Here is a 17,624-nt window from a genome sequence, read left to right as displayed (position 1 = left end):
TTTACTCACTTCATGTCAGCATCCAATTTCTACAACTCACTGAAAATTCTCAAACCAAACAGTTCATAACAAAAACGTTCTGTTAAAAAGTCTCCAAAGCCGAGTTACGATAACTCTGATGACATCATCAGGGTTATTTTCTCAGACCTGAAAAAGCTCCTCATTAACCACACAGGCACTAAAACAGTGTTTTTTCAGGCTGAAAAAGTCTCCATCAATAGAGCTATTGTGTACAGTTCTTCTGTTCCTGTTCTTCTGGTCAGGAATGTAATGGTTACCTACAACAGCATTAGACTAATTTCATTGACGAAAACGGCAAATATGATCCATAACTGTTTACTTAGTCTGCTTTTCTGCAGTCTGTCAGTCATAGACTCCTACACATTGCCTGGCTGCTGCGTGATGTTCGTACTGTACTTCCACACACACACCCACACCCACACCCACCCACACCCACACACACACACACACAAACCTGAACATATCTGCCTGCCAAAAACCCTTTATAAATAAACTGACCGGACAAGACAGTAATGTGATTAAAAGCACTGGAAAAATATGTCACTTTCAGTATTACTTTTATGCTTATTAAAAGAAAAGACAGTTTCTAGTTCTTAAGACTTAATTATTAATTATTACATAATTTAAAACTGTATAAATTAGATAATTTAGTGCATAGTGCAATTTTAATGCAGATGATGACATTAGAACAAAATATGTTGTCAATGTTATTGAGGTGATCATTTGGGACTTTTTGGATGAAAATGGGGTGTTTATGTTCGTAGATAATATCCAAACTTTAGTTCAAACTGGTACATATTTCATGGCGTATGCAGAAAATGATGGTACTTTCCCCACTTTCATCCAACTGCTGTGAACTATGTTGTCATCTGACTTTGAGCACACTTCATCGGCCTTGAACACGAGGGTAATCTCTGCCCGTCGAGATTACTGCATGCATATACGAGAAAATACCACAGTTTTAAGAGAGACTCCTGATCAAATGTTTTATTTATTGGCCCGTAAGTTTGAGCCAAACGCTTGGTTTGCATCTCATTTCTCTGCTGCCCTTGGAGCAGGGGCCAGGTATGTGTGGACTGGAAACTCCCACAGTTTGATGGTGGGAAGTAAATTAATAAGGTTTAAATGGACTCAAAAAAAAAAAAAAAAAAAGCTCGCTTACAGCTTGAAAAGCTGCTGAGTCACCGTCTGTTCATCTGGTTCTGTGTCTGGCCAAAGTCTGGGCCCATTGGGTTTGGAAATATACTTTTGCTGCTCGAGCTCAGTGTGTCGGGACATTTCCATGCAAATAAAGGAACATTTTTCAGTATCACTCATGGGGATTTAGAGATGTCTGGAAATATGCTAAACATTCCAAATGGCCCTTTTACAAGCACTAATAATAAAAGTTTGAAATGCATACAGTATGCTTTAGTAGAATAGTGCCAATGAATGAACTATTTAGTCAATAAAATGTGAGACAAAAATGCGTCCCTCGAGCCCAAAGTGACATCCACTAACATCTGTTTCGACCAAAAAACTATTTGAAATACAAATATATTCAGTTTAATACCATTAAAGACAAAGGAGAGGCTATTTTTTGCTGATTAATATGCTATTTAATTGATCAACTAATCATTTCAGCTCTCCTATTTTACACAGAAAATTTAAGTTATTCTGCAAAAAAAAGCTCCTATTCTATTCTTATTGATTTGAAAAGGCACTTTAAGGTCTTTATTAGATTTAAGGGTTTGCAGGACAATAAAGATGCGAAGATCATATTAGATAGATGATCCAGTCCATGTTTTACCATGCCTGCATATTATGTTGTATGCCCGCTGACTGACTGCAAGTGTGTTAAAACCTCATTCAGCGGAGAACAAGACAATATTAAGCTAAATGTTAACAGGGAATGCTGCAATTATGAAAATGTTTTCCCATACATTAATGATCATCGCATGTCTCACTCTGCAAGCCAGTTAATGAGCATCATTAGTGCATATAATTGCAAAGGTGTGACTATGATCTTTGAAGCTGTATTTCTTTTGCAGTGCAAAACTAAGAGGATGCAGACGACATCAAACAGAACATAAACGAGTGATAAAACGGGTTTAACAGCAGTTCCTGTGGGAACAGTAGCAAAGCAGTACAGTGTGAATTCAGGAATTAGGTTGCAACAAGAACTCATGTCCAGGGGACCAAATAAATATTGACTCTGAACAATGTGCAAGTGTTAGAATCTCCGTTCTCACACTCAAATGATTTTAATATGGCTAACGACACGTTAAAGGAATATTTCTACTTCTTATAGAGGCTTTTCCTCGCTGAACGCACAATCTGGGCAGAAAAACTTTTTGTCTCGATTCATAACTTGCACTGTTTTATTCAGTTAAGCTTATATTTTCTGTCTGTTATGTTGTTTTCATATTTTAAACCCTGTTTGTATGTCTTTTATATTATCTGTTCTGACTGCTGTCAATGTAATGTCCTTTGCCTTTTTGTTGTAGCACTGTTGCTCACTTTAGCACAACAAACTACAGTTTGATTTGAGTTAATTTCAAATAAACCTGTTCTTGCATCAACACCCCTGTTAGATGCATGCATGTACCCGATCTGAGGTGACCTTCAGAAAGAAGGATGGTATTGTTTTAGCTGTAACATTCAATTTGATTTCAAACAACTCTGCTGTACTAAATAGGAAGCAATGCCAATCATTTCTATATTTTCCCAGGCAGCTGCGCTCATTTTTAAAGTATGAAGCAAGCATTCATTTCTCTACCTTACAGTTACTCTAATAGCCAGAAGGTTTGGGTGTGTGCACTTATTTTCTAACGTAAGTAAGCTCATGTTTTTTCAGTGTCAGCGAAGCCGTGTGACATTCAGGAGATGAAAGTGTGAAATATTATAGCTCGAAAAAGGAGCCAAACTCTTGTCTCTTTTCCATGAAACATGACTGTCAGAGCTGTCCAGACAAATTAAGGGATAATTTCCCCATAAATGATGGATTCCTTCTCCCCCACCTTTTCACGCAGGCCATGCAGGAGTGGGTGGGTGAGAATTTACAGCCACCGCCACTGTGGGTAATTTGCAGCGTACATTACGCACTTAGAAGTATGAAGAGCACCAAACCACAGGTATTTCTGCCCCATGTTGTGAAACAGTCAAAGAAATCATGAGAGCGTCATGTGTTTTCAGGAACATTTGTCAAATAAAGGAGCGTGATGTTGAACAGATATTGTTTCTTGCGCATGCCACTGAGGCAAAAAGCTGAATTCCTTGATGCTTGTGTGTCAGATGAAGCCACAAAGCCCTGTTTTATTTCTGCACTTGGCAAAATATTTGCATGAATATCTACAAAACAGGCTCACTTTTACGCCTCACCAACCAGACCAAGGCTCTGCGCTCACCAGACGTCAGGCACCGAACGTTGATCCCAGATTCTGTCTGTTACGGGTTTAAAAGCACAGACAGATACGGAGACAGTCACACAAACCGGCTCTACTTCTATCCAAAGCTTCTCAGCCATCATTAGGAGACTGTACTCTTTAAAAGGTGCAACACAAAACGCAGATGGATAGATTTCTTGACAGGCAAGAAAAACTGACTTCATGCATGTGTATTTTGTGTGTGTGCATCCAGAAACAGCAAAACTGAGTCAGCCAAAAGCAGCAGAAGTCGAAGCAGACAGTGCAAACAATTCCCAGCATTCCTCTGAAGAGTAGAATAAACTGATCCTGGCCTTCTTTCACCCCACAGGCTGAGACACTGAGCGTGGATGTGTCCAGTGTTGTGATGGCCTCCAACGAAGACGCCCATTATTAACAAGCATGGAGACGTGTCTAAATGAAATCTGTTTTAGTTTTTTGGATTATAACCTTGAATTTATTTTTTTGGGGCTATTTTGTAAAAATACATACTTTGCTTATAATCTTACTTAACATTGGAAGTGATACATTTACACTAGATGCTACTCTTAAGATCAGAAACAGAAAGGTACAAATGTTATGAGGGGGGATCAAAGAGCTCAGAGACTGTTCCTGTTGCACACGTGGTGTGCACGGAGCAGGAGGAAGCTTTAACCTTCGTGAGTAAGCATTCCAAGTTTTGTCACAAATTTCAGTTATTCTGAAAAATTAAATCAACCATATGTGGAAGGCTTTTATCGACACCATCAGGGCTCAGTGTTTCGATATTTATCTGGACTTGACTCGCATCCTACTGATGTCAAATTATTCTGCCATCATCGCTGGAAATCTGAAATGCATGTGTCATTTCAAAGACCGGGAGCAGAGAGGCGACTGGAGAAAGTGGGAGAGTCAAAACAGAGACAGAACGATAATAAGAACGTAGCCAGACCAAAAAAGGAGAACAAAAAGGCAAAGACGGCTACTGTTAGTGTTCACAGAGGGTATGCGCCTCCTCGGCAGCTCGGTTCTGTCTGGACCCTGTTTGTCCAGTTTTGATGGACTCTCTTCATGTGCCAGGGGAACAAGTTTTTATTGGCTCAGGCCAGTCCCATGCAGAGAGAGGTTGCTGCCTGAGAAGCCCCGGTAGAGGCTCGTTGAGGTTTACAACTGCTTAATCCAAACAGTAACACGTTTGTCTGCCTGTCTGGGTTCATTGTGTGCAGCTTTGGTTTCCAAACTATCTGTTTTGTCACCTCAAAATGAAGTAATCTCCAGTGGGGAAGATACAAATCCATACAGCATTTATCTTGTCATCTCTTCCTCACACCCAGGCTGGGAACCACTGACAGGAAATGATCACAAAGCCTTTTTTTCTCTCTCTCTCTCTCTCTCTCTCTCTCTCTCTCTCTCTCTCTCTCTCACACACACACACACACACACACACACACACAGCCATAAAATATGGAATTCCTCTTTATATTTGCATTGCAATACGCTCCGACTATCAATCACCACAGACCAAAGAGGTCTTTAAAAGCTTAACAAACATGAACTGTCAATAAAACTGTGGGACAAATACAACAATTTACATTTAGACATTTCCATCCATACATTTGATGGGACACACTCAGCTGATTAAAGTGAACTCAAGTCTGTTACATGAGATTCAGCACGCAGGAGGACTAATTGACTACAGGTGTGTGTTGAGGCATTTCACCTCCTTTTTTGGGCTACTGGTATTTATTGCATTTTTCACATGTGCTGTTCAAAAAGGAAAAAAAAAAAAATGTCTGGCCTATTGAGGATATCTGAATATCTGTTAAGAGTTATAATGCTATAATTTATTTTAGTAACTGCATCAGGCACAGACATGCAGTTCTGACACAGTTTAACATGAAAAAACTGTGATAATCTGGCATATGATGATTTTAATTTCATTTTCATGACAGATCGTTCAAACTGATGGCATAATCCTGTGGTGAAAGATTATTTTAATACGATACCATTGCAGTTCATTGCTCCTCATGGACAGCTTCTCTTGTCACCCTTGTTTAGAGGTCGGGGCAGCGTCCCTGCTGCTGGCAGGGATTCACTGTGACTGGATGCTTGTTGGACAAAAGTGTTAAACAAAACTGAAGAATGTTCTACTCACACAGACACTATCCACAAATTGCCTGTGCATTTGCAAGAATTGTCCAAATGTTTAGTCTAATGCATTTCTATTTTTCATTTTGGTTTCCAAGCACCGACAAGACACCCTTCCTTCCTGTGATCTCCTTTCCTGGTGGATTCCACACAGTGAAGCAAAACAACTGACTACAGTAACAAGTGCTTTGCTCTTTGTGTACATCAGCTTGTACAGATAAATCATATTTCCTAATTTCTCCTTTTACCAAAGTTCTTCAGAAACAACCCTGTTATTTCGAGAAAATATGGTTCCGACTCTTCGCACTAATGATTAAACCAAAGTTGTTATTCCTCAGTGGTTGTCTTTGGCATTTCAAAAACCACATTTAAGAGACACATCTTCCTGTGAAGTGCTCTCTCTCTTGGTTTGAGTTTGCAGTGCAACTGGCACAGGACCTGAGTGGCAGGATTCACACTTTGCCTCCACACTAAGATTAAGATGCACAGATGTCTTCCTGCCCAGCGAGACTTGGCTCGGCGGCTCGTACATGTGTCACAAGCCTCACCTCCTCTGGTGTCAGCCCTCGTTCTCAGTAGTACATTTATACAGGGTTTTCTTTGGCAGTGGTTCGGAGACCGTCTTGCCTCAGTGTCCAAACTAAACAGAGAGGCATAACAGGGGAGAGCAGATGGTTCAGCATGGCACGCAAAGAGTCTGAAACTAAATAACTGTCACACAAGAGGCAGCCTTCTGTTGGACAGCACTCTTTACCCTTGACACTAATATTTTAACAGATGTTAGCCCTCTGCTGCATGAATTATACATTACTCTGGCTTTAGCAGCACCAAAAAGCTTGCTTGTTTTTAAATGTATCCTTTCATCTATTGCGTGGAGCCACATCGCTTTACTTAATCGAAGGTTGTTCCAACCCCAACGCGCAACACTAACCTAACTTCTCCTCACTATATTCATCTGAAACATGACATCAAATAGTAAAATACCTAAAAATTGTACTATTTACAAATGTGAGGGTAAAAAAATACTTCTGAAGCTTCAGGGTGCTGGTGTGCATTGGAGTTAACATCCATTGCATTGCCCCCTGACGGCAGCTAGCACTAAGTGCAACCATGCAAAAATAATTTGTGCAACTCCAAACGCAGCATACAGTATGGCTCTATGGCACTTATGCTTCATGACTATTATAAGTCATTAAATACTGATAAGTATTTTCAATGCATTCCCTTTATGTATCACATTACACCACGAGGCAGTAGCCTCAATAGTGTATAGATATTTTTTGTAAATAGGAAAAATATTGAGAGGTCATTTCATAAGTGCCTAAATACAGAGGGACGTTTATCCAGCCACAAGTGGAAAGACATGAGCAATTTGTATGTAATCCATGACCCAGAATTCCTTGGGCCATGATCCTGGCAGCCTGCTTGGACTCCGTCCGTAAACAAGATCTGATTTCTGAAATTGACGTTATTGAGGTAACATTCCCATGCCTCGTTTCTCTCATGGTTCCAGGTTTGGCAAACACAAGCAGAGAAAGTCAGAGGAAAAAACTAAAGTCGTTCTCAGAGTAAACTCATTGCTCACGATAAGTTTGCTGGAGAGGAAAGTTGATTTTATTGATATTAGACTATTAAACTTAATAGCAGGATACAGATCCATCATACCCGCCCTGCGCTTGTATTACTTTGGTCTTGGCTGGGTCAGCGTACCTGACCATTAGACAAAATTCTCACTAGTTGGAGATGTGTGTAAATGCAAAGCTGTGAGGGGGGGAAAAGGAAATCCCCCATCAGGTTCTGTGGATTACAGTCAGACTGAAAACGAGCCTCCCACTGTAGGAAATGTCAAGGATCAAGACCCAAGGTGGAAAAATAAAACAGGACTGTAGCTGTTAAGATAAAAGTTACTCTGGCTGTTCGTTTGTGAAGCAAATGCTGGCAGATGATGGAAATCTGTCAGTTCAGACTTAATTTGTAACTTAAGAAGGTGCCTCGAAACATTCCAACTGTCAGCACATTTTGTTCCCCTCCAGCCTCACGGACAGCGAGCGTGGGGTGTTTTTCTTCCTCTCTACTCAGACCAATTGATTGAGAGTTAATGTAAGATTAACAATGTTACACCCAAATTGCTGCTCGACCGTCCAAGAATTACCAGAGGGAAATTACAGCCGTTCACCAGCGCGAGTGACTGTGACAGTGAAGGAGAAAGATGAGGTGTGATGAGATGTCTGCTGGCTCCCACGAGAAATTAGAGTTGGCTTCGGAAACATCTTATAACTTCATGTAATCTAAACATTCACTATATTTTTACGATGCATTGAGCTGTGATTTCTGCTCTACAGTAAGTTTCCCGTGACGAGGATAAAACAGGAGTCATAAATTAAATATCAAATATAACTCAGTTTGTCATGAGGCGTCAGTGACAAGTATTCACTCATCCGAGGTGTCCTCGAGTCAAAATTTAACCTTAAGTCAGCAATGTTTATGCTCTGTAACTGGCCAACCTTTGACCTCCTCCTCTGAGTTTTCCACCAATTAGGCTTAATTCTGTGGTGAACCATTTTCTAATGACACCAAATATTTAATTTATAGCCGTCATTTTGACGTTATAGTGGAAACAGCATCAAAGCCTTAATAAGCACCCACATGTGAATTTAGTGTTGTAAAAGTCACATTTTATTTCTTAATAAAGGACAGAACATTAAAACTGTACAAAAACGTATATAATCTACATTTAATCTCAGTGGAACATAACTTGTAAAAATGTATCTTCTAAGAAACAAAACCTGCAAGAGATTTTGTGGTGACCCTTAAAAAAAAAAAAAAAAGTTATTTTTAAAAGTTTTACTGCAGACCAAAGTGGTGAACTGACCATCATTGCTTTTCCCTGGGCCACTAAAAGAGTGATGTCACCAGATAGCACCAAGTATCCTTGAGCAAATCTATGCCAGCGGAGTTGCTCAGCAGTCAAACGTGTTCAGCACCTGCTGGCAATCCTCTTGGATCTTCTCAGACTAGCAGTCTGTGCCTCATCAACAGCTTTCCTTTTGCTGTGTGAGGGAGCTGCCTTTTGTGTTGTGGACAGACCTTCCCCTGCTTTCGCTTTAGTTAGACGTTGCGCCTGAGCAGTCCTGGCGTCCTTTCTCTTCCCTCTCACAGCCTGTACCAACGCTTGTGAATATAATTCTTGCTCCTCGACCTTCCTCTGAGTCGCTCTGGTTGCTTTAAGTGGCTTTGCCGGCTTGTCTGCTGCAGCTCCAGGCTTCTGTCTGGGCTGCTCTTTTTTTGATGTCTTTAAAGCCTCACGTGTGTTCTTATTTGCATGATCATCGTTCACACTGGGCTGATTGTCTGTTTTGCCGTCTGTGCCTTTAGTGCTTGGTGAATTGGTTTTCACATAATCAGCAAATCTGACCTTTTTTTTTTCATTTCCTTGACATTTCATTTGACTCTTTGTGGTTTGTAAACCCTCTGAATGTCCTTCTTTTCTGGTTTCTGTTGCTTCTTGGGTGTTCATCTGCATTTTGAGAGATGTGTAGGCTTCCTGTGAGATGATATGAAGTAAATCCTTCAGTTAATGGATGCAGCATTTTCCCTCAGGTGAAATAATTTCATGGAGAGAAATTATTGGGTATAAAATGAGACTAAAGCCGATTCTCACCTCTTTGTGTGCAAGTTCAGATTTCAGGTCAGATACCTGCCTCATCAACTCCTGAATCGTCAGCTGAAAACAGACACAAATAGTCCGAAATAACTTGAATACTTAACAGTTAAAAAGTAAAAAAAAAACAACAAAAAAAAAAACCTTACCTGTTCAATGGCAAATTGTTTTTCAAGTTGCCCTTTCTCTTTAGCTCCTTTGTTCCTCCTTTGAGATAAAAAAAATAAATAAAAAAAATTAGCCATTTTTTCAACTGTAATTAAAATATCAAACAGCATTTATGAGACGGGAGAGGTTTTAAAGCTTCTTGTAATCAAATGGATGTTATCGTTTAATCTTTTACACTAGCTTAACTTGGCATGATACTTTAAAATGTGATGTGGACCAGCATTATCTATGCATGGTGTTACTTTTTATCCACCATCCTCTTCATCTGACTGAGCTCAATCTTCTTCTCTTTCACGGCCACTTGAATGTTCTCTACTGTCACCATATCCAGGAGAGACTCGGCATCCAGGTCTGTTAAGTCGGTCGTTGGCGATACCATTTTGAGGACCGCCTTTACCCACTCAGTGACCGCCTCACAGGACGGGAGCTGACGGAAAAACAGGTTCATCAGGATCGTCTTTCCAATCACAAGTTTATGACTTCATGAAGAACTGGTGATTCTGCAGCTTCAGTGCGCTTATGTTTATGTAGTCTCTTGTTCTTTTGGGTCTTTCCTCTCATCTAAATGGACTGTAAAAGCCAAACGACCGATTTCAAAAGGATCCATCATTTTAACTTCAAATTTTTTACCACCGCTGACGGTGAAGAGAAGAATTTTTTATTTTTAAATTGTGCTATTATAGGGGCAATATAAAACGCCAGTAAAAATGCCGACACAATCGAGATTTAACATTTAGTGAACGTTATAATGGTAAAAAGGTCAGATGTGCTGTAGTATTCAGCTGTAGAACTATAAAGAAACAATGAGCTGCTTTTGGAGGACAACCTCTGAAACCTTGAACAGCTGATAAGTTGACATTTTGAAGATATGGTGTTCACAAGATTAAAATGTTATCCTGCATGAATTTTGTCATCTGATGCAAAACCTTTTGTGTTTTTTGGATTTCAGAGAGACTCACCTCGTTGAGCTCAGCTTGTATCTTCTCTCTGGAAGCATATGCCAACTCTAATTCCACGGTTTCCTTTTTCAACAAATTCTGCACCTCTTCCAGATCTCCCTGAGGAGCATCAAAATATCATACCATTTTAGATGTGCAGCTCTTGGATGTTATTGTAAAATGTCTAAAACTTACCTGCAGTTTCTTAATAAGTTGCTCTTGTTTCATCTTTTCAATAAATTCCAAGTCACTTGCAATCAACTCATACCCCTTCATCCTCTTTAGCAGACAGTCAGGGTCATCTGTTTTTAAAATGTTGCAGCAAAAGAAATCACTTAGTATAGGAAAAAAATGTGCGAAGATGAAGCAACTTTATTTCTAAAACTGTAGCTTTACGAGCAGCATACAGTATTAGAAAACTCTGAATGAATCTAGTGAATGTCATTTTGCAACCGAATAAAGTTATTTTAAATACAATCTCAAGACAAAACCAGGATAAATCCAGGAACTTTAAAGTTCAGGAAGTTTAAAAGCATCATATCGAACAAGTCAACTAAAACAAAGAGACATCACCTGTTTTTGTCTCAGAATAGCTGAAATCAAGCACCTTGTTTTGGTCATCTTCACCCTGACCTTCAGTCTGTTGAAAAGAGGTAAAAAGATGTGAATCATGCTTGCATGATACGGCTTGATTAAAAAGGAGCTGTGAAATAATGCATGTACCTTAATTTTCTGCAGTTGGACCTTAAAATCCTCACTTGGATTTTCTTCACAAAAGTGCTGGTGTCTCGTGTCCATTAAAGGAGGAGTCCTGGGGAGTTGTTGCCGTGACGGGCTGCGTCTCACGACTTCAAAATACACGTCAGACATGTCTCTTTCTCTCTCAGTGTCCACGCACCATCAGTTCACCTCTGCAAAGTCCTGCTGCTGTTCCCTGCCGTGTTTTAATCACGAGTGTAAGATTGTTTTCAGCTGTGGCTCATAGCGGACAGCTGATTTCTCATTTTGACCAGTAGATGGTGACAGATTCCTTTAGGTTTGACTCTCAGGTAAAAATGTTTGAAAGCGGTTTCATTTCACAAAAGGGCAACAAAGGCTGTAAAATGAACATTCAGCACTTTTTACATAGTTTTAACATTTTATGGATGTAGCACACATACAAAACTAAAATCTAAATATGACTAACCTTGATTACAGTACCTTTTGAACTATTTAATAAAATACAGAAACAGAACAACAGTACTTGTTCTTTACTATACTTTATTGTACTTTATACTGTACCCCGTCATTATTTGACAGATATGATAGCTACATTTACTAAATTACTATATACTGGTATGTTTAAACCTTTTATGGATTAAACAAACATTAAGTTTATCATTAAAATGCTGATGCTAAGTATATTTTGGTTATACTTTTGAAATGAGTACTTTTAGTCAAACCTTTGTGCATTGTTTAACAGTTGCTTTGACTTCATTAATTAAATGCTTTGTCCACCATTGCTGATGGAAACTGGAACACAGTGCACAGACACACTTGTGGACTAACTTCACGGTCAGTATTAAAATGTGATGTTGAGCAGCACTTTGGGCAACTTCTTTTGTATTTACATGCTATATAAATAATATCATATGAGTACAATTGACTTCATTAATAAACAATTTTAATCAAGTCACCATTTGATTTTGGATATGAAGCTGCCGTGTCTTCGGTTCTCTGAGAAAATATTGAGCCGTGCTTGAACTCTGCAGAATAGACGGACAGACAGGCAGGTGTGCAGACAGACAGATGGGCCCTGACACAAAATAGGCAGAACCAAAACCCTGTCTATCTTTAAACCGAGCTGGTGGTGTCACACTGCCAGTCCCACATGTTCAGTGGAGCTCCAGGAACTCTAGAGGAGAGTGCTGAGTCGTAAATACCTCTGTTTTTAAACTGCCCGCTCCCATCATGCCGAGGGAGAGAGGAAGGAGGAAGAGGGTCAGAGAGTGTGTGTGATAAATCGGTTCTTTATGACGCTAACTTGGCATAGGTCAGTGGAAAACATTTGCATGGTTTTACATGGCAGCTAATAAATCATTCCTCAATACAAATCATATAATATCACATCATATAGTCTCATCTTCCTCATACCGAGAATTCCTCTCTGGTGTAACTATCTGTGTCTACCATGGATCTGCTTTAGCAGTGGCAGGAAGTGTTAAGCATGCGGCATACTGACACTTTGCTGTTGTTGAAATGTTTTAACTGTACTTTCTTTATAGATGAATGCCAAATTCAATAAAACTTGTAATAAATTCAAATGATTTCAAAACAGCTGCTATCCAATCATAGCCTGGCAACCATAATAACGCTCGGCAGGTCTGTCAATCTTTAAATTACGCTTTAAATTTTGCACTTATATTAAAATTATTTACAAGAGGAAATATCCAGTCGTGAAAAAGTTTCTATCTTTTTTTCCCCAAACTAATACGACAAGAGAAAATGAGTGAGGAATGAGAAGGTCAGGACAAACTGTCAAAGATTAACGCGTGCAAAAATGTGACATCAGACAATTTTTTATATGCTTTAAAAACTAAAACAATTCACAAACGGACTCGACTGATTACATGCAAAGTCTCTAAGACATCATTCAGACTATACTCCCTTTGAAACCTTTCACACACGTGCAGTAGCACAGAACACATGAGTGACCACTGGTCATTGTGGTTTGTAAGAGCTCTTGAGTGGTGAAGGAAGTGTCCCAGAAAGGCCATTTACAGCTGCTCAGACATGTAGTGTATTACAACAGGCCGGGCAGACAGGTCGTAAAGGGACTGATAAAACGGCACCCATGCTGGCTGTAGATGTTAGTGTGGATAGGACGGAGACAGGTGCTCTGACTTACAGAGAGACTAATGGGAAGCGGGTTAGTGCCATTAACATGGGAAAGATGGAGAATTACAACTTCCAATAAAATAAAGGCAGGACCTTCATTTAAACTCCATCTTAAAGTCACCCAAATCAGTTTACTGACTTCAAAACTCCTTTTTATACTCAGTACTCCTTATTAACTATGTATTTTTCCAAGTTTTTTCTATCCAAACATCTTGAAAGTAAACAAAATAAATGACTGAATATGGTAGTGAATGAGTAGAATCAGAGTAAAGTAACATGACTCTCCCGAACACGTGCACACATATGTGTCCCAATCATAAACACACACTCACAACCCATTTGTGAGTGATGAGAGATGGCTAGTTGGAAACTTCTAGGCGTGCACTTTCTGTTGCGCCGCCCTCAGAGCTGTCAGTGAGGCTAATTTTGTGATGTTTGTGATTAGTGAGCAGTGTAAAGTTACTGCGTGCTTCAGACCAGCCTGGGAATAACGCAGTAAGATGTCTGGACTTCACAATACTGTGACTTCTGTTAAAAAAGTGTCAGTCATTTGTTTAGTCTCCTTTCTATCCACTTTTACACTGTATTCATCTAGTGTGCTCGAACCATATTAAAGGTAGTTGATCAAGCAAACTTTTCCCACACAGATAATCTCATGAGTACTACTCCCATGAAATTCCACACACGTATGCAGTGTCATTGCACAGATACATACCTGACATAGTTTTTAAAATACATGACAGAGCTCTTAAACAAAATGTATCAACATAAACATTTAGTGTCATCAAGCCTGTCAAAAATAGAGAAATATGGTCATTAATATAAGATAAGATCTCTTCTTAACACTCTTAAGTATTCATACAATTAATTTTTGTGTGCCCCATTTTTTTTTTTTAACGCTACAGTCAGAACAGCTGAGTCACCTCACATATTTCACTGTGGGCTGAAAGAAATATGTTTTTAAGAAGTATTTCACACCATTTTCTTCTCACTGAGTCATTTCCTGTCTCCTCTAGAGCTTCATCCACAAGCCTTAAAGTGTTATAGAGACATGGGCTACAAAACTACATGTCTGAAGACATCACCCTGGGCTTTTTTTTTTTTGACAACAAGTAATCAAACTGTGGACTGAAATAAAAGTAAACAAACTGAGATTAATGCTGAGAGACCAGAACAAACTGCATTTTCAAACACACACACACACACACACATACCTGGGCAAGTAGAGGTGAAAGAAAGGAGAGTTGGCAAGGAGATTTATGACAGCGCATCAAGGAGAGGGACCACTGACAGCTGGAGGACTCTTGACGCAATTCAGGTCCGGCACACATGTACACCAGCACACACACAAAGAAAGACACATTCACATATATCTACAGGTCAATCCTTACTTGTTTACTCTGGTCTGATATTTTTTTCTTGGGAAACTAAATCATTTCTCCGCAGTTCATTTCAGCTGTGCATGCCGTCGAAAGCCGAGCAATAATTCTGTTACCGCTCTGACGTCTGCCGAGGGAACGACGCTGCCGGTGACTCAACCGTCTGTGACCCTCCTGCCTCAGACTGCATCAGAAAGTAACCCAGTTTTTTTAAAAACCATATCGGGCACTTAAAGTGTCAGGCGCCTATTTTTGGTGCAACCCCACCACTCTCCAAGGTGAAAAATAACAGCACTTGAAGGGGCATTGTTAAAGGGGACTATTTCACACAACAAAGCCTTGTCTGCAGGTCCTGGGGTGTATTGCGACAAAATGTGAATTGAATAAAGGCTTCAGTGGCTCTGGAGGGAGCTGTGTAGAATTGGATAACCAGCCTCGAGTGATGTAACTTAAGTCAGACAGAAGAAAATCTGCAGGTGAGTTCAGCAGACCAACACTTGATGGTAGTAGCCTGAAGCTACGCTAACTGCGACTAACAAAACACATCCAAACTTCTGGGTTTGATGGTGTTGCATTGTGGGTAATGTAGGAGTCAGGTTTTGTTCCTGTAATCTAAACATCATGATGCAATACTTAGACAATCACATGCACCACATACACTTTTGTACATCACCTGACACAAATATAGCAGTTGTAATGCCATATTTAAACTAACTGTCCCACCTGTGACTGCATAAAATATAAAAATTCCTGTCTAAATATGTCCCCCTCCTCTGTCCTCTTCCTCCCTGTTTCAGTTCTAAGGGACAGCCACAGACTCCCGAGGGCTCAGTCTTCTGTCAAGGGCCATATGGTACCGTCAGAGCTCTGTGTGTGTGTGACGAAGAGGGAGGGCAGCCGTGGCTCAAGGTGTCAGAAGGGAGGGTGGTTTAAATTTAACTGCAACAGGGCTGATATCTGCATGGCAGGTCCTGTCTCTCCCCTGCTCTCTCTCATTCTCTCTAACACACACACACACACACCCAGTCTGCTCTCCCAGTCACCAGCCACAGACATCATCACACACACACACACACACAAAGCAGCAGCTCCCTCAGTCTACCAGGAGACGCTCCTCTTCCTCCTCCTCTTCTTCTTTCCCACTCATCACACCACCTGGATTGTACAAGAGGCCAGCTGAGGACGCGACAGAGGAGAGAGAAGGTAAAACAGACTGTCGCGAAGGAGCGCAGAGTAAACGTTCACACTGAGGATAACACTTCATTTGAGCCGGCTGAAGGCACAGCCAGCGGCACTGCAGAGGCACAGCAGCTCGGTGGACTAAAGCTTTGCTGTGAGAGGTAAGGCTTGAGCTCGGCTTGGAGAGGCTGTGTGTGTGTGTGTGTGTGTGTGTGTGTTAAAATCCGGAACAACCCAATATTCATCTCTTTCAATGCAAATACAAAAGGCTGCATGCTTGTGTGACTGTGAGGGGGTCTTGTAAAAAAAAATGCAAAAAAAGATCAAACAATGCTGAAATCCTTGACACAAGTAAAGCGTTATGTGCCATATATTTGGAACATTTAATTTAAAGAATCGCTGCTGTACTGCCTGGCATTGTATATCATTTAAATATTGTACATTTTATTAATTGTTAATCCATTTTATTCAAAACTTTTCTGTATCGCTGTAAAGACACAGCCCACTGTGCAGTTTGCTTGAATAAAAGCCTTAAGTACAGATGCACTGAAATGTTGAACTTTGGAGGATTTTTCCCTGAGTGGGATGTCATCTGCACTGTGGCAGATTTTCTGCAAGGTTGTTGCTAATTGGACAGATATAGAGATTAGAGGCCAGAGGAGACCAGAGGCTCTGGGGGGCACAATGAATTCCTGCTGATCTAAATGTAATCCAGTTGGATTGAATTTGCTCTAATTGGGTTGAATTTATTTGGCCAAGAGACAAAAGAGCTTAACTATTTGATTTCCATTGTAATGATGAAGCTAATTGTCTTCTATTTCCACTTGGCTCTGTGCATTTTTGCTGCAAGAGCTCAAAGTCATACTTTTGTTTTGCAATCTTCGAGTAAATCTCCCATCTGTTTCAATTCAATTTGCTGATGAGGCAGAATATGATATCACCCTGGCAGACGTAGCACACCCGTGGTCAATTTGCCCACCACATCAAAGCCGATGGTGATAATTCATCCACCTCTGCGCAGTGATACTGTCTCGAGCGGACGCTGCTGTTACATGGCGGGTCGTATTGGTTGCAGCTGGGGAATTTCCAAAGGGCAGCGTGTCCATGAGAACCCGTAGCAGAGTCACACAGTATGTAAGTGCACGGAGGACGGGTGAGGGAGGGATGAGGTCAAGTTACTAGGCCCGCAGTCGGTCTCAGTTTGGAAACACACTGAGGCCATTGGGAGAGAGAGACAACAGCCAAATGTCAGGCCAATAAAGCATTTTCACTACAGCTGAGTTTAATTCTGAAACTCATACACAGACGTTATGATTTGCTACTTTGCCTCAAAAATGCTAAAGCAATTATTATCACATGCTCAGACTGCATGTGCTGTGCTGGTATCAACAGTCTGATGATGTGTTGGTATGAGGTGGTCAGCAAAGTAAAAAAAAGATGTTACTAATAAAAGAATTAGCATAGCCCTAAAAGATCATCACTAAACATTATGGTTTGCAGTTACTCACAAGTTCTGGATGAAAAAAGCTTATATCTGACATTTAAAATATTTTTCTCTGTATTATAAATAAGAGAAAATATTTCAAAATGTCAAATTGGACTTGAGGAAATACTTGGTCATTTCGGCTTTCTTTCCTGACATTAATTAGAGCACAATAAACATGAAAATGAATCAACAGGTGCTGAAACATTCCTCCTTGACTCACAAACCTCCCTCATATGAGTAAATATTTGAGCTGACAGAAGGACACCCCAGCAAGCTCCCTCCAAATGCAGCTTTAAAAGGCACGGGTTTTAGCGTGCGACTAGAAGTGACAGGTTAATCTGTTTAAGTACGTACGATAGCAGGGCCGAGAGCCACAGCCTTCTG

General features: G+C 40.3%; 3 protein-coding genes across 5 annotated transcripts in view; 1 reads left to right on the top strand and 2 right to left on the bottom strand.

Annotated features, from left to right (window-relative positions):
* The window catches only part of LOC138207185 (collagen alpha-1(VIII) chain-like), a 104,221-nt gene that overhangs the window by 20,273 nt on the left and 66,324 nt on the right, over positions 1-17,624 (bottom strand). Inside the window, exon 22 of the mRNA XM_069164241.1 lies at positions 12,635-15,751. The gene's annotated coding sequence lies outside the window, so the exon portion shown is untranslated. Of the gene's footprint in view, positions 15,752-17,624 lie in introns of the transcript that reaches the window.
* On the bottom strand, positions 8,317-10,612 carry LOC138207125 (putative autophagy-related protein 11). Of its 2 annotated transcripts, XM_069164160.1 has the most exons (6): positions 10,515-10,612; positions 10,341-10,439; positions 9,624-9,808; positions 9,363-9,420; positions 9,214-9,276; positions 8,317-9,096 (listed from the first exon to the last, which is right to left on the bottom strand). In XM_069164160.1, the coding sequence occupies exons 1-6, from the start codon at positions 10,593-10,595 to the stop codon at positions 8,530-8,532; spliced, it is 1,053 nt and encodes a 350-aa protein (XP_069020261.1). In that variant the 5' UTR covers positions 10,596-10,612; the 3' UTR covers positions 8,317-8,529. The 2 variants fall into 2 exon arrangements, 1 of the variants encoding a protein (XP_069020261.1); XR_011179003.1 differs by lacking the exons at positions 9,624-9,808; positions 10,515-10,612 and having other exon boundaries at positions 10,341-10,438.
* The window catches only part of filip1l (filamin A interacting protein 1-like), a 60,382-nt gene continuing 58,359 nt past the window's right edge, over positions 15,602-17,624 (top strand). For both annotated transcript variants that reach the window (XM_069164239.1, XM_069164237.1), the window contains exon 1: positions 15,602-15,915. The gene's annotated coding sequence lies outside the window, so the exon portion shown is untranslated. The remainder of the gene's footprint in view (positions 15,916-17,624) is intronic.

The sequence above is a fragment of the Embiotoca jacksoni genome, unplaced genomic scaffold, assembly GCF_022577435.1.
Source record: "Embiotoca jacksoni isolate LCO1_2020_lvr unplaced genomic scaffold, fEmbJac1.0.p SCAF_30, whole genome shotgun sequence".
Taxonomy (NCBI): domain Eukaryota; kingdom Metazoa; phylum Chordata; class Actinopteri; family Embiotocidae; genus Embiotoca; species Embiotoca jacksoni.
This window is presented reverse-complemented; position numbering and strand designations above follow the sequence as displayed.

What these genes read in the sequence shown, in the direction of transcription:
- LOC138207125 (XM_069164160.1), bottom strand. Translation starts at nt 10,595, where the DNA reads ATGAAGGGGTATGAGTTGATTGCAAGTGACTTGGAATTTATTGAAAAG. An exon ending in AACTTATTAAGAAACTGCAG is followed by an intron (nt 10,440 to 10,514) that starts GTAAGTTTTAGA and finishes GATGCTCCTCAG; the next exon opens with GGAGATCTGGAAGAGGTGCA. An exon ending in AAGAGGATGGTGGATAAAAA is followed by an intron (nt 9,421 to 9,623) that starts GTAACACCATGC and finishes TTTATCTCAAAG; the next exon opens with GAGGAACAAAGGAGCTAAAG.